Genomic DNA, 15,293 nt, shown 5'->3' with positions numbered 1-15,293 from the left:
GTTATTTACTTGTTCTAGTGTCAGTGAGCACACAGATAGCGAAACATTATGTATTTAGACTTTTTTATCCTGACATATATTGGAAATTATATTTCACGTTATTCAAGTTTGACAAGATGTGCTTATCTGTTTAAACAGAAACCTACGTAAAACGTTTTAAAGTATGTTAAGATAGTAATGACACTTTTTTATGGTTTTTCACTTCAAAGAATACATTATTGTTGTTTTCTATACTTTGGTTTTATTAAGCAGAGGAAACAAAGAAAGTCTTGGTTAATATCGGCATGAAGTTGATAGTAGTGCATTGCTTTAGAGCAATATTTGCTAATAAAAACCTACATAGATTAAAGTTACAACAATTGTTAATACAGGTAGCAGCTATAATGTATAGTTAAAAGAACTTCCAGACTAGGATTTAATCTTTTACCTGATTAGCAGGAAAGACTTTAGGAAGCGAATGAGATTTTATCATTCATTTGCAACTATAAGGTGTAAAATTATTTACATTTATAAGGTAGTAGTGTCGTTTCCTTAGTCCGGGCCATTGTCTGGTTGGACTCGTATAGCTGGCAAAGACTAGCATGTTGCAATTTTAAATTTTGGTTTAATTTTAAATTGCCGTGCCAAAATCCGGTCAACCTTCTCCATTAGTTGTATTTTGCTCCTAATATTTATTCTTCGCTCGGTCACAGACCTCTCGTTCTAGGTTTTTACTTTCGAAAATGAAACTAAGATAAGTTAAATCACTTTTTCTGAGTTTACCAGCGACATTGTTGAAGGATAGGCGTGCCTGGATGTAAACGTAAAAAACATTACCAGATAAACCGAAGTTGCCAATTTCGCGGGCAATTTTACATTTGCTCGTTACAGATATGGTAACTTTGCTGCATTATATTTTGTTTTCAAAATCATTATCACTATATTATTCATTCAGTCACGTTTAGGCACATAGTTTGAAATGCTCAATGTTTTGAATTTCAACGTACTGTCACAATTGACGTCGACTTATTTGCTGTGGAGGACCATCTCATTTTCATCCATTGACTCAAGGAAGAAGAAGAACTATTTTCCTACATCGACATGACCGAGGTCGACATGACCGAGGAGCAAAGCAAATCAGTCGCATTCAATCGAATCTCACAAGGTGACAGTGGTTCTAGCCCGGATGAGAATCTCGCAATCCGGCCATAATGACTACATACAGACCTAACAAGAGAGTTCCTGTTGTCTTCAAATATTGCTGGATGGTACTTTCACAACGGAGGACCTTCATGAATAGAGAACTGTGCAACTTGTTTGGGTGTGACTGCTCATTCATTGTGTCATATTTTACAGAGGGGAATGGTTGTGAATCCTGACAAATTTTTTTTCCCGTATGTTTTTGTTCCGTTTTTTGGCCTTGACCGTGCACAAAACACAATAGTTGATCACTCCGTATTGAGCAACTAACCAATAGAAACGTTTTGGTTGCGTAATTCATGCATAGTGTATAAGGGCAAAACAAAAGATTGTGCACGGTCGTGGACCTTCCAACATAAATCTTGGCATCTTTGTCTGCCCCTTCGATGGTTGCCGGGCTACATATCCATTTCCCTCTTCAGCCATGATTGTGTACAGTTAAAACAGGATTCCATTTGAGGAATGTACCTTGTAAAAATGTTTTTTAATTGTTGAATTTATATTTCCCCACAATTAGTGAATAGCCTTTTATATTTAATCATATTAAGACGGGAAAGGGGAGCTATTGAGGTCCCACCCATTTCGAACGTTTCTCATTGAAGCAATTAACTAGATTTATTTGATAATTTGACTTTTTCCAAAATTTATCCAAAGTAATTTTGCATGTCATGTTATTCGATAGTTGATGTTGAAATAACTTTCGCTTAATTTTTAGCCCTTTTGGGGCGTTTTCTATAACGGTACGGTTTGCAAAATCATGAGAAACGGATCCAAGAAGGTGGCCGTTGAAAATGAGACGTCATTCCACGTTATGGAGGTCAACGAAAATATCTGTCATTATCATTTCAGAGTCAAAGATTCCATTCTCCAAGACCTGCAGGGGAACGGCCTCGAAAAGCTCCCCTACCTTCGTCCGTTTGGACCAAAGAAAAGGCCGGTTAAAATAAGGTTAACGTGGATATGTTTGCGGGAACTCCCCCAAGGAATTGATCGGAGAAACAAAATGTAGGGCACGTTAATTGTTTGCAATACTAACGGATGAAACTGTATCCAATCGCCAGCCGTTAAATTGTTAATTATATTGTTACAACAGTCTGTCGAAGAATAGTCGATACTATTACTTGTCACTACTGTTTGTTTATGCAGAAATGTCCACGTTAATAATACTTAAAGGAATTTGAAGCTGCCATGCGTGATTAGTCAGAAATCGACCGCACTATTGTGTATGGACTATTTAGTTGTGATAAATCGTAATCCTAGTTATTGAAAATCTTGGCAGACTAAACATTATTAAATTAATTAAGTTTGTGGCCGTTTAAAACTAGTGTTCTTTTTCTAAAGTAGGCGCACGGAGTTGATATTAAAGCGCTTACAAGTGAGGAGGAGGCGGGGGTGGGGGGGGGGCATCGGGTGAACAAATCGAGCTCTACCCTGTGCATGTCGATTATTTATTTATTGCTCAGACTTTTCGGACATCTCGCAATGTCATGACTCTCGAGTTATCTTTAGACATCGTGCTCAGTTCTCTGGCGGACAAAGTTAACGCCTGCGTTGCGTGGATATTTTGGTGGATGTTAAAAAATCGTGTAGAACGGCTTAGGCTGTCCATGTGAATACAGTTTGTGTCACAAGCTTTTAGGACAAAATTCTCGGAGGCACGTTAGAATATTAAGGTATCGAACGTGTCCTATTAAACACGGGGTTCTTTTTACGGCATTTTTCGTTCCCCTCAACCGACGGTTCACTTGTACCTCAGTACTCTTTGTTACAACACTTGTGAGCGAACAAAAGAGCCCAACTATTTACACGTTTTTGAAATGATCCATATTTTTCCTTTCTCTAATAACAGTTTACTTAAGAGGCCCTGCGCCTAAGAAACGACCGATGATTTCCGGCTAAAAAATAAAATCGGCCGATTTTTATCTCCTAAGTAGAGGTTACCGAATACTATTTAAACATGAATTTCTTTTGTTTCAGTTTCGCTTTAAACCAAAAATATCGAGCCGCAAACTTTTTCCGTCTGATAGCAGCAAAATCAGGCCGAAAATAAGGCCCCGCTAAAAACTGTTCGGAAATTACTATCGCAACGCAAAATAATGAGAAAACTACACAGTGTTGAAGAAAAAGGCCTCTTAATGCAATATCATTCGATAAACATCAAAAAACTGCCGAAGCGATTAAAAAAATAAAGTTTCAAATATTGCATACTAAATTAGATGGAACGTTGGAGCTGATTTTAAAATAATTATTTCTCAAAAGTTCAACGCTTTTGAAAGCAGTCACAGTGATGAATCAGACATTGGAGGGATATACATCACGTTTCTGAAAAAACATTTTTCGGCCACAGTATATTGACCTTATACAAAGCGTTCAAAGTTACCGTGTTTACCGTTATCCTGCTACTTGGGCGAGACACTTCTCTTTTGCCAATACGGCCGTGGATAGCGTGGTAAACGCCACTTTAAACCTTGCTAGGCATTCGAAGACCATCCTGAGTAGAAGGACGTAGAATTAAAAGAGAAAGGAAGATGAAAAATACGTAGAAAAAAAAATAACTCGAAATTACCATCTGCTAACGAAAGTTGAATCTGGAAAATGTCGTCGCTTGACAGCGGCCATTGACGTCATTTGTCTACACGGCGGCGGAATCCAAACAAATACACAAATAGGAAAACAATTTTTCCCGGCCAGAAAACGTTTAATGGAGCAATGTTATGTTATTTTTCACAAATGATGGTCACTCAAAAAGAAAAACTTCCCCAACCGCCACACTGTTTTGGCCGCAGCGTGATCTGAGTTATGGGGTCACGACTGCATCCCTAGCCGCTGACCGCCCGAAGGACATTGCAGACTCGTTTTCCCACGCTCTTGCAACTTGACGTGACAAATGATGTCAATGGCCGCTGTCACGCAACGACATTTTCCAGATTCAACTTTCGTTAGCAGATGGTAATTTCGAGTTATTTTCTTTTTCTACGTATTTTTCATCTTCCTTTCTCTTTTAATTCTACGTCCTTCTACTCAGGATGGTCTTCGAATGCCTAGCAAGGTTTAAAGTGGCGTTTACCACGCTATCCACGGCCGTATTGGCAAAAGAGAAGTGTCTCGCCCAAGTAGCAGGATAACGGTAAACACGGTAACTTTGAACGCTTTGTATAAGGTCAATATACTTTGACCGAAAAATGTTTTCCCAGAAACGTGATGTGTATCCCTCCAATGTCTGATTCATCACTGTGACTGCTTTCAAAAGCGTTGAACTTTTGAGAAATAATTATTTTAAAATCAGCTCCAACGCTCCATCTAATTTAGTATGCAATATTTGAAACTTTATTTTTTTAATCGCTTCGGCAGTTTTTTGATGTTTATCGAATGATATTGCATTAAGAGGCCTTTTTCTTCAACACTGTGTAGTTTTCTCATTATTTTGCGTTGCGATAGTAATTTCCGAACAGTTTTTAGCGGGGCCTTATTTTCGGCCTGATTTTGCTGCTATCAGACGGAAAAAGTTTGCGGCTCGATATTTTTGGTTTAAAGCGAAACTGAAACAAAAGAAATTCATGTTTAAATAGTATTCGGTAACCTCTACTTGGGAGATAAAAATCGGCCGATTTTATTTTTTAGCCGGAAATCATCGGTCGTTTCTTAGGCGCAGGGCCTCTTAATTCTTTCACCATCATATGAACCTACACTAGAAAGATACAAGGCTGTTGTGAAATTTAAGGTTAAAAAAAATTCAGGCTTGAAAGGGATTCGAACCCATGATCTGTGTGATACCAATGCAGTGATCAGTCATGTCTTCATATCTTCCTCCGAAGCTCAAATATATGATCTTTCATATATTCAATTGTTTACTAGAACGATACATATCTCAATATTAGCGAAAATGATGGACTGACTGCTAAAGCTGGGCAGCAGAAGCTTCAATGACGTTTCTCTCCAAAATCGTCTTTTACGACTCTGCCTCTAAAGACAAATCTATCCAAGTACATTTGACATTTAAAAGATCAATATCATCTTAGACCTAAGACTTTTTCGTGTTGCAAGAACGAACTGAGGCTTAAGCCAATGAAACAAGCTGATAAAACAGTGCGTGTCGATATTTTCTCCACTACACAACCGAGCATACTCAAAAGGCTTAGCAGGTATGACTGGTAAAGCCCATAAAAACACGGAAGGGGAGAAAATAGTGTAGTGTAGAGGAAAAAACGAAAGAAGGAAAAATTACAATACTTTCCCGAAATAATGGATGAATTAAACTTAACCCGAAAGGCTTACCATTTATTTTTAAACGGTCGATTTGCACAAACCGAGGAAGAGGGGGAAAATCCCATATAAAAAGGACGGGGTTGCTTGTCGGAAATTTTAAAAAGAATCCCTAAGAGTTACCAAGACCCAGTTTGGTGGGCGTGGCTTGACATTTTTGTTTTCACCCCTGAGGTACCAGGGGTGAAAAACATGGCTCAATACCCTGAAAGGTACCGCTAAGACTCCCGCTGTGGACCTTTTGATGCTGAACACACTAAGAGGTAATAAAGGCGCTTTTTTAAATCCTTAAAAGGTATGACGAGCACCCCCGTCCTTTTTTATATGGAAATCCCCCCGGACACCGACAAGCTAGCCACGAGTCTTCGCACGAGCGCTCTGGGATCTGTTCTGTGTCGCTAGATCAATTTAGATCAATTTAATTTTGCTTCCTTTTGTCACAAATTGCGTTTTCAATTTTATAAAACGTTAACGCAAGTGCTTTTCTCTATAATGCACGAGATCCTTTTATTTTCCACCTTACAACTTTCCAATTGTTTTCAGAACTGATTGTTCAAGGTTTTAGTCAGACTGCTTTCTGCAGATTATCGGAGTGTCATGTTCGGTCTCGTGGGAACGCAGTGTTAGACATTGTAGGACATGATGGCTGGTTTCACGATGTAAAAGACATGGTATTAGGCCGAGAGTTTATCGTGACACCTTTGATTAATTGGAATCAAATGGCTGAAAGACTATCCTCTAACCCAGCTTCACTTCATCCTCTCAACAAAGATAATCATTTTCGTGACGTTGTATAGTAAACTACCCTTAAACAGCATAAATTAGGCTCATTAGTTTAGCTTCTCCATAGTTTCATTTTTTATCAAGGAGAAATATCACACGAAACAGCGTTTATCACTTTTCCACGCGCCTCAAAGCTCGTCAGAATTACTCCCCTGCTCGTCGTATTTTCGACTTCCTTTTTCGGTGTTATGTTATTTGTTATGTTATGTTTGTACATGCAGGAGAACATGGTCTTTCTATATAGCATCTCAAATTGAAGTTTAATTCCCATTCGCCGCAATGTCTGAAGTAGCAAGGGTAGATTTTTTAAGTGTTTGGTGAAATTTTCAAAATATGTTGCCAAAGAACGCATCAGGAGAAATAACCTGTTACATGTCTACAGATTGAATAAAGTTTGGGTAGAGAGCGAGTAGAAAGCAAGTACTTTCTTTGTTTTCGCTTCCTATGTAAGTTCTATGACGTAACATAAAGCAAAATGAGGGAAAGCCCCGTCTCCTCGTAACCATTGATTTGCCTAATTGACAGATGATGCAAGTTATATGACTTTAAAATGAGGCAAAAGAGGGGAAGACCCTTCTCGTTGTAACCACTTATTTGCATAATTGATTGATGATGCAAGTCCTACCACGTAAAGATGAAGCAACTGTGGGAAAGTCTCATTTCGTATTTGTTTGAAAAATTTTAAAAGATTTTTGAGGAAGAGAGGTCAACCAATACAGGTGGGCAAACGTTTTCTTTAAAGAAATTTATGTATAAAATTTACACTGAAATATGATTAATCCATGTCTTAAAAAGTCTCTCCAAGTGAAAGAGGAATTATTTTTATCCTTAACAAACCTTAAATTTTAAAAGTAGCTCTTGAATTTTAAGAAGTCCTTCGACAAACTGTGTTTACGACAGTACGAAAAAGTGCAATGCTTTGCCACGGAAAGACGGCAGGATCAGCTGTTTACATGGATATAACTCGAGAAAAATACTTTTAGCCTCAAAAAGTCATATTTAATGATATATTTTTTAAGGAACCAAACCCCACCCCGTCCATGCCAAATATTTTTTTTGGAAGACAAGTTGTTGAACATCGGTGAACTGGCGTTCAAAAACGTCCTCGCATAGCACTGAAAAATCAGTCTGCATATAGTATGTAGATATGGAAGGGTTCAAGTAACTGGCAAACAGTTGTTCCCTAGATTGTAGCCGTAATCATGTGAACCATTTCATTGTTTTTTGTCAGTTCATGATTTTACAGTATGTCTATTTTCAGAGACTTTTGTCATTAATATAACAAATCCCCAACTTGTTTTGATTTCTTTACAGTCACCTTTCTTTTCTTTTTTACGGGGGATTACCAAAGCCCGAAATCTGACATGTAAATGCCTTAAGGGATTAAATAACATCTTCATCAGCCGACATGCCAGAAAACTGTATTAAGCTAGAAGTGGATTTCTGACTTAAACCTTAAAACCCGGCCGTCAAACTAATTTGTGGTAAAACCACCTGAATCACGAAACTGAGTGAAATGGGGAAAAATAACTAAAATCTGAAAACCGACATCGGGCACTAAAAATCAGACGTCAATTGCAGAAACGAAAATCTACAACCTCATGGCCAATGAATAGAAATGGATTTGGAAAATGAAATCCAAACGTCAAATGCGAATATATAGCTTCAAAACTTATCAATGTCGAGAGTTAGAAATCCTGAAAATAAAATAAAGGCTATGTATTCCAAAATTAAGCGGCAAAGTTCTAAATTCCATTTATCGGTAGAGGAATACTGATCTCTTAGCTTATTGCAGAAAACAAGAAAACGCCTCATTGTGGTAAGTCATATTAATTAGATGTTGCATATTAGCAATACTATTCACATACATCAATAGTAAACAAATGGAAAGGACTTCTCATGCACAACAAGTGCCATTTCATTTCGGGACGAACACGGAAAGTTCGCATAACAAACTTTACAGAAATAAAAATAAATTATCGATAAGTTATCTTTCAAAAAGACGGAATATTTAGAGACTTTTATATCAGAGTCTTAATGCATTTTAGGGCAGGACATAATTTGGTTAATTACATAATTTTTTCTTTGGATTTCAGTTATCCAGAACGCCTAAAGACTTGTTTTGTCCAACTGATTGATTGCTTCTGGTTTTGAAATGTACAGGTCGAGTTGAACAGAACAATTGTCACAAGCCTTTTGAAGCTGAATTGTATTCCGTTGACATCGAAATTTCAAATGTGAATAATTTCATCACATCTTATGAAGAAAGGCAAGTTTCTTTATTTCCAAAAAAAATTAATTTGATTGAGGATTTCAGACTCTGCCGTTCTTGTTCTGGTTTTAAAATTTGATACACTCCTTCCAGTCCTTTCCTTATCGGATAATTTAATTGCCAAACGTGTTCACTGAATGTATGAATCGGTTATTTGCAGGTTCAGTATTTTGTTCAAGTAGTTTAAGGCCTGGGTCAAAAGCTTTTACTGGTGAAAATAATTTATTAGTTATACTTCTGAAGGTATAATGGCAATGGAACCAGATTTAGCACACAGTTAGGTTTTGATGTCCTGAACATTTTAAAGTAGAATTGGTACTTCCGACAGGTCACGCGACATGTCACGTGACGAGGTTTAGCGGAAATAGCCATCATTTGAGGAATTGGTGGCGGTTTTTAGTAATAACATCCTGCAAAAACGCGTTTTATAGGCAGGTCAATTATTTCAATCTTCTCACGTTGGAATGACCGTCCCTCCTTTCACAGAAACATTTTATAGGGTGAAAGGTCCTTTTTTTCAACAAAATTGGACTTTTGATCATTTATATCTTCTACAAACGAAATTAAAATCGAAATCGTTCCAAACGTAGCAAGGTAGATAATTTAAATTTGCATCGCAAACGCTCATTTATTGATCAATAGAATGAAAATTCGCCACCAATTCGCCGATTTACCAAATTTTAACAAAATGATCACGTGACATGTCACGTGGTCAAAATAATATGTTAAGGCAAGGAAGGACGTTGAGTTCTATAATCAGGGAAAAGTCCAGCTCGGTAAAACAAACATAACAAGAGATATAGCTGCCCAACCAAAATTTTCTTTTCTAATTCACAAGCTCTTTTTCAAGAAAAAAGATGAAGATGGCAGATAGCGATTGCTAAGTGGACATTTGATATGCTTGTTTTCTCTTTATAGATTGTCGGTCAAGTTCGCTCGTGAACTACAAGATTTGTTACTTTGGGTCAAAACAGTAAGTAAATCACTCTTATGATAACCGTCCGAACTGGACTCCACTAAGTCCTATTACCATTACATATCAAAGAAATTATAATTAACGTTATTCAAGTTTGACAAGACGTTCTTATCTGTTTAAACAGAAACCTACGTAAAACGTTTTAAAGTATGTTAAGATAGTAATGACACTTTTGTTATGGTTTTTCACTTGAAAGAATTTATTATTGTTGTTTTCTATACTTTGGTTTTATTGAGCAGAGGAAACAATAAAATCTTGGTTAATATCGTCATTAATTTGACAATAGTGCACTGCTTGTGAACAATATTTGCTAGTTAAAACCTACATAGAGTTAAGTTACAAAAATTGTGAATACAGGTAGGAACCATAATGTATATTGAAAAGAACTTGCAGACTAAGATTTGATCTTTTATCTGATTAGCAGGAAAGACTTTAGGAACGCAAATGAGATTTTATCATTCATTTGTAAGTAGACCGTATTTACATTTTTAAGGTAGTATAGCTAGTAGTGTCGTTTCCTTAGTGCGGGCCATTGTTTGGTTGGACTCGTATAGCTGGCAAGGACTGGTATGTCGCAATTTTAAATTTTGGTTTAATTTTAATTTGCGTGCCAAAATCCGGTCAACCCTCTTTATTAGTTATATTTTGCTGCTAAATTTTATTCTTCGCTCGGTCACAGACCTCTTGTTTCAGTTTTTTTTGTTTTCGAAATGAAACTAAGATAAGGTAAATCACTTTTTCTGAGTTTACCGACCAGATTTTCGAAGGATGGGCGTGCCTAGATGAAAACGTGAGAAAACTTTAACAGATAAACCCAACTTGGCAATTTCCCGGGCAATTTTGCATTTGCTCGTTACAGATATCGTAACTTTGCTGCATCATATTTTGTTTTCAAAATAATTATCATTATATTATTCAGTCAAGTTTAGGCAGATAGTTTGAACTGCTCAACGTCTTGCATTTCAACGTGCTGTCACAAATGACCTCGACTTACTCGCTGTGGAGATGATCATCTCATTTTCATCCATTGTGGAACCAAGAATTGAAGAAGAACTTTTTTCGTACATCGACATGACCGAGGAGCAAAGTAAATCAGTCACATTCAATCATATCTCGCAGAGATGACAGTACCGCCATGAAGAGAATCTCACAATCCGGCCATGGGGTTGATGCAGACCTAACAAGGGAGTTGTTGTTGTGTCCAAGTATTGCTGAATGGTACATACACAGCAGAGGACCTTAATGGACACAGAACTGTGCTACCGAAGGACTTAACAATGTTTACCATCTGGAAGGAACTGAAGGAAGGAATTGAAATTCGAACACTCGGCAGCTGAGATACACTAGGGCCTTGTTTGAGTGACGGCTCATTTCTTGTGTACAGTTAAGAGAATTCAATTCGAAAAAATCATCTTGTGAACACTTTTGTGTCTTTATTTCTAATCTTATTGTGGGATCTATATTCCCAAACCAATAGTATAGCATAACCTGACAAATACTATAGTATACCGTAGTAATAGTGTAGCTGTATTGAAACAGGGGTGGAGAGCTTTTGAGAACCTCACCCGTTTTGAACGCTTGTTATTTTAAAAGCATTGAAGAAATTGACTTCAAAGTTGACTTGTTTCATTCAATTTCTCTGGAGAACCAGTTTAACATGTCATGTGATTTGTCAAGAAACTTGATTTTCCTATGGCAGCCTTTTCTGACGGGCATGGTTTTCAAAATTTTGAATTTTTCAGGGTTGGAGCAAAAATTACTCTGGAGTAAATTTTACATTTTTAAAATTACTTTAGCCTTCTTTATCGGTTTAAAGTATATTTGAGCCCTTTTGGTGATCTCGTAAGGTAGGTAAAGGTAAAGTCTGCATGCGAGCCAAGTGGCCCATTAGGCCGGAGCTTATCCCGATTTCTGTAGCATGAAGCGACTAGGAGTATTTCTACTCCCCCTGGATGGGATGCTAGTCCATCGCAAGGTTACCCCCAGCATTAAGTTCGCCGGTACCCATTTATACACCTGGGTGGAGAGAGGCACTGTGAGAGTAAAGTGTCTTGCCCAAGAACACAACACAATGTCCCCGGCCAGGGCTCGAACCCGGACAGCTCGATCCGGAGACGAGCGCACTAACCATGAGGCCACCGCGCCTCCCCTTTTGGTGATCTCGTAACGTTTGAAAACTCATGAAATTCAAGATGGCGGATACAAGAGGGCTACCTTTTAGAAGTATTGACGTCACTCCTACGTGATATGAAATCGTCATTCCAAGTTATGAACCTCAAAGGAAATATTTTTCATTTTTATTTCATTATCACAGCTTTCATTCTCTAAGAGTTACAAGGCTAGGGCCTCAAAAAGCTCTCTTCTAGCCCCGTCCCTATGGACCAAAAAAGGTCCAATCTCAATAATGGTAACGTGGATATGTTTGCGGCAACTCGTTACCGAATTGATCGGAGAAGCAAATTAGGGCACGGTAATCCTTTGCAATACTTGTGGATGAGACTTTACCTAATCTCCAACGAGTTAATTTCTTAAATAACCGGAGATCCTGTCGAATACTGCAAAGAATTAGTAAAAAGTAAAAAGGAGCACACTGCTGTGGACGGACTATTCACATAAGTCGCAACTGTAACTAAATTAAAATTTTGGCAGAAGAAAAAGCTTGTGGCCGTTTAAAGGTACTCCTCTCTGAAGTAAGCGCGTGGGGTTTATATCTATTAAACTTGCCGCGGTGGGAGAAGCATGGAAAGGGATAAGGGCTGGGCATGAGCTTCACCCTATGCATAGCAATGATCTAGTCATTGCCCACACCTATCGGACTTTGTAATCTCATGACTTTTCGCGATCAATCTGTGAGCGAGTATTTGCCCATAATGTGTCCAAGGATAAAGGACAAAGTGCAAGACTGTCATTCCCCATAAAGGCCTTGTTCTCAAGTAATCTATCTCAAGTTATTCTTAGACATAGTACCCAATTCGTTTGTGGGTGATGTTGCCACTCGCGTAGCGCAGATGTTTTTGAGGAGGATATAAACGCGTGCAACGCCGTTTAAGGATGGGTTTTGCTAGTGACCCAGTCGGAGTCGGAGTCCGAGTCCGAGTCGGTTCGGAGTCGGAAACGGAGTCTTAGTGGGCTCGGAGTCGGAGTCCCAGTCGGAGTCGGAGTTGGATTTGGAGTCGGATTCGGAGTCGCAAGAGCGCTTACGACGTAGTGAAAATCGAAAATTGGAGTCCTAAGCGAAGTCATAAGCTCGACGGAATTGGAGTCGGAAGAATCAGAACGTTTCCATTTCTTCTGATTCTGTTTACGACTCCGTCGCTCATGATCCTGTGAAAACTAAATTGTGGGAGTCGGAAGCAGAAGTGGAAGAACCAACTAATCACAAGGCCCAAAATCGAGCATTGTGATTGGTTTATTCTTCCACTTCTGCTTCCTACTCCGACAATCTAGTTTTGACTGGATCATAAGCGACCGACTCATAAGCAGAATCGGTGTTCTCCCTCCAGCTTCGTCGGTTTGATTTTCACTGGATCGTAACGCTCTACGCTTGTGATTACGACTCTGACTACGACTCCATCGCCAATGAAAACCAGCCCTTAGGCCGTCCACGTGGGTGCAATCTTCGTCACGGGATTGGCTATTTCTAAAACTCTCCTGGGAATTCTAAAACAGAGCCTGCTCTAATCAACTTGATAGGGATTAACGTGGGAATAAGGCCTTTGATAGGGACTAGCTCTATTTATTTTCATTCTTCATTGCCTTCGGTCATCCTGATGAGAGTTTGGACCAATTGGCAACACTGATTTCAACAAGATGGGTCTTCAAAGTAGTGACTCTAATAATAATACTTTCGCAACGGACAAGCGCACTGCTGCAATGCAAAAGTGGGGAAAATTATTACTTGAGTTTCGAAAAGTAATTGGTTTTGCGTTACTGCGGTAAGCGATTGGCCCAAAAATCTCTGACCACTTTTTCATCCGATTGAAGTAACACTCGTTTTCCCGCGCTTTGCGTAGCTATATGTATTTCCGTAGAGTTCTGATTGGTTCATTGGATATTGTCTGTGTGCTTTTTTATTGGCCAGAGTGATTGCTTTGTTATTCGTTTAACGATACTCTAAAGACTATTTTCGTATACTCGGTATTGGACTGGAACCGACTTCAACTGAGGATAATTTAAGGAGTCTTTTCAAATGCAAATTAATAGCATTTATCCCTTTTTAATGCCAGGAATAAGGATATGGTCTATTGAAACCGCTCTATACTGAAATAGTTTTTATTTATGGCTGAAACCTTTTTGCATACGGCACGATATAGCTTTTTACTCTCGGCGTCACCAATGTTGCGATGGCAACCATGCTTGGAAACTTTTCCGACAAAATTGCAATTGAGCGTCGGGGTGAAGTGCACCTTTATTAATTAACTCTTTAGTATTCAAGGCGTTATACTGTGAGCAATAAAGTCATTTTATTGCATTTATATCAGGTACAGATTGAAATCACATTTTTCTTAGATTTTATCGCCTAAGAATCTTTTGTAACAGTGACTTTTATGAACCTGACCCCGACCCTCTCTCCTGCATCACCCTTGTAAACCTCGAGAGTGAGTCCCTTGCTGAGAACCAGTCTGTTGTTGTAGGCAGCGGTCCTCACGAAGCCTGCGTCATGCGCAGTGTAGCACGATCCCCAGCGTTCATCCAGCTTGAGAGTGAAGACAAACTGACCGGGGTAGAAAGAGTCGCTGGTTTTTGGACCAACTGGATCATGTCTTATAGACGTTAAACTGGCGCCGGACACGCCTTCCATTCCGTAGCAGGGGGAATGATCGGCATAATTTCCCTTATCGCATGTTCCAAAGCCGATAAATCTGGTACCGTCTGACACACCATATTTGATATCGCTGTCAGTGCCTTGCCCAATGCTGACGTCATGTGCGACTGTGATCTCAACAGTCAGCGGTAAGGCATCTGTTAAGACACCTGTGGGTATCAATGGAACTTTGAGCAGCGCAGCCTTTGCTAATGAGCCCGCGATGAAAGTGATTTGAGCAGCGGATGCTGTGCGTTCGAGAGCGATGTATGACGCATGTGTTTCAAGCCATAAGGGCGTCATGTGGAAGACTTTGATGTTTCCCTAACAAGAGGGAAAAAATCTTACTACTTCATTAAAATTCAGAGCTTAAAATGTGTCGACTACAAAAGTAAATAATATACCGCGTATTTTGTTCCAAGAGGGCGCGGTAACGAATTAATGATGCAATCTAATTGGTTCTTGGCGTGCTTCGGATTTTCTTATCTCTGACCACGGTCACGGTAGGGAACGCGAACGATGTGTGTTTGGAAAATGTCAAGAATTATAAACGAGGTTTGAGAAAGATGGGGTATATATTAAATTCAATTTTAAATCATTTACCGGCTATGGTCGGTCCGTGTCAGTGAAAAACTGTGACCTCGGCATTGAAAATACCCAAAGCCTCGGTCACAGTTTTTCACTATACGGACCTCCCAATCGGCAAATAACTTATATGTATGCTCACCTCTCCATTGCAGCTTTTTGCTTGACAAAGTGGCATACAGATAGACTGAGCAGGCGTATCATCCGCCTGCAAAAACACAAGTAGACGTAACTGTATTTAGCTGGAAGCACCTTTAGTATATATAGACTCTCTCTAGAACTTGAGTTAATTCCCTTCTTATTTGTAAATCTTTTCAAACGAGGACTGGCCCACGGCCTCTTAGCATCCACCTTATGCTTTTTCCTGCTAAAACATTTTTTTTTTCTCTCGAAAAAATGTTCATTCTAATTGGGCAACGAAAAAGAAATCG

General features: G+C 38.9%; 1 protein-coding gene across 1 annotated transcript; it reads right to left on the bottom strand.

Annotated features, from left to right (window-relative positions):
- Positions 1–13,790: 13,790 nt before the first annotated feature.
- LOC145495671 (uncharacterized) lies at positions 13,791–15,054 on the bottom strand. Its single transcript, XM_081475294.1, has 2 exons — positions 15,005–15,054; positions 13,791–14,601 (listed from the first exon to the last, which is right to left on the bottom strand). The coding sequence occupies exons 1-2, from the start codon at positions 15,038–15,040 to the stop codon at positions 13,993–13,995; spliced, it is 645 nt and encodes a 214-aa protein (XP_081331420.1). The 5' UTR covers positions 15,041–15,054; the 3' UTR covers positions 13,791–13,992.
- Between the last annotated feature and the right edge of the window lie 239 nt (positions 15,055–15,293).

Source organism: Orbicella franksi, chromosome 8 (assembly GCF_964199315.1).
Source record: "Orbicella franksi chromosome 8, jaOrbFran1.1, whole genome shotgun sequence".
NCBI lineage: Eukaryota > Metazoa > Cnidaria > Anthozoa > Scleractinia > Merulinidae > Orbicella > Orbicella franksi.
This window is presented reverse-complemented; position numbering and strand designations above follow the sequence as displayed.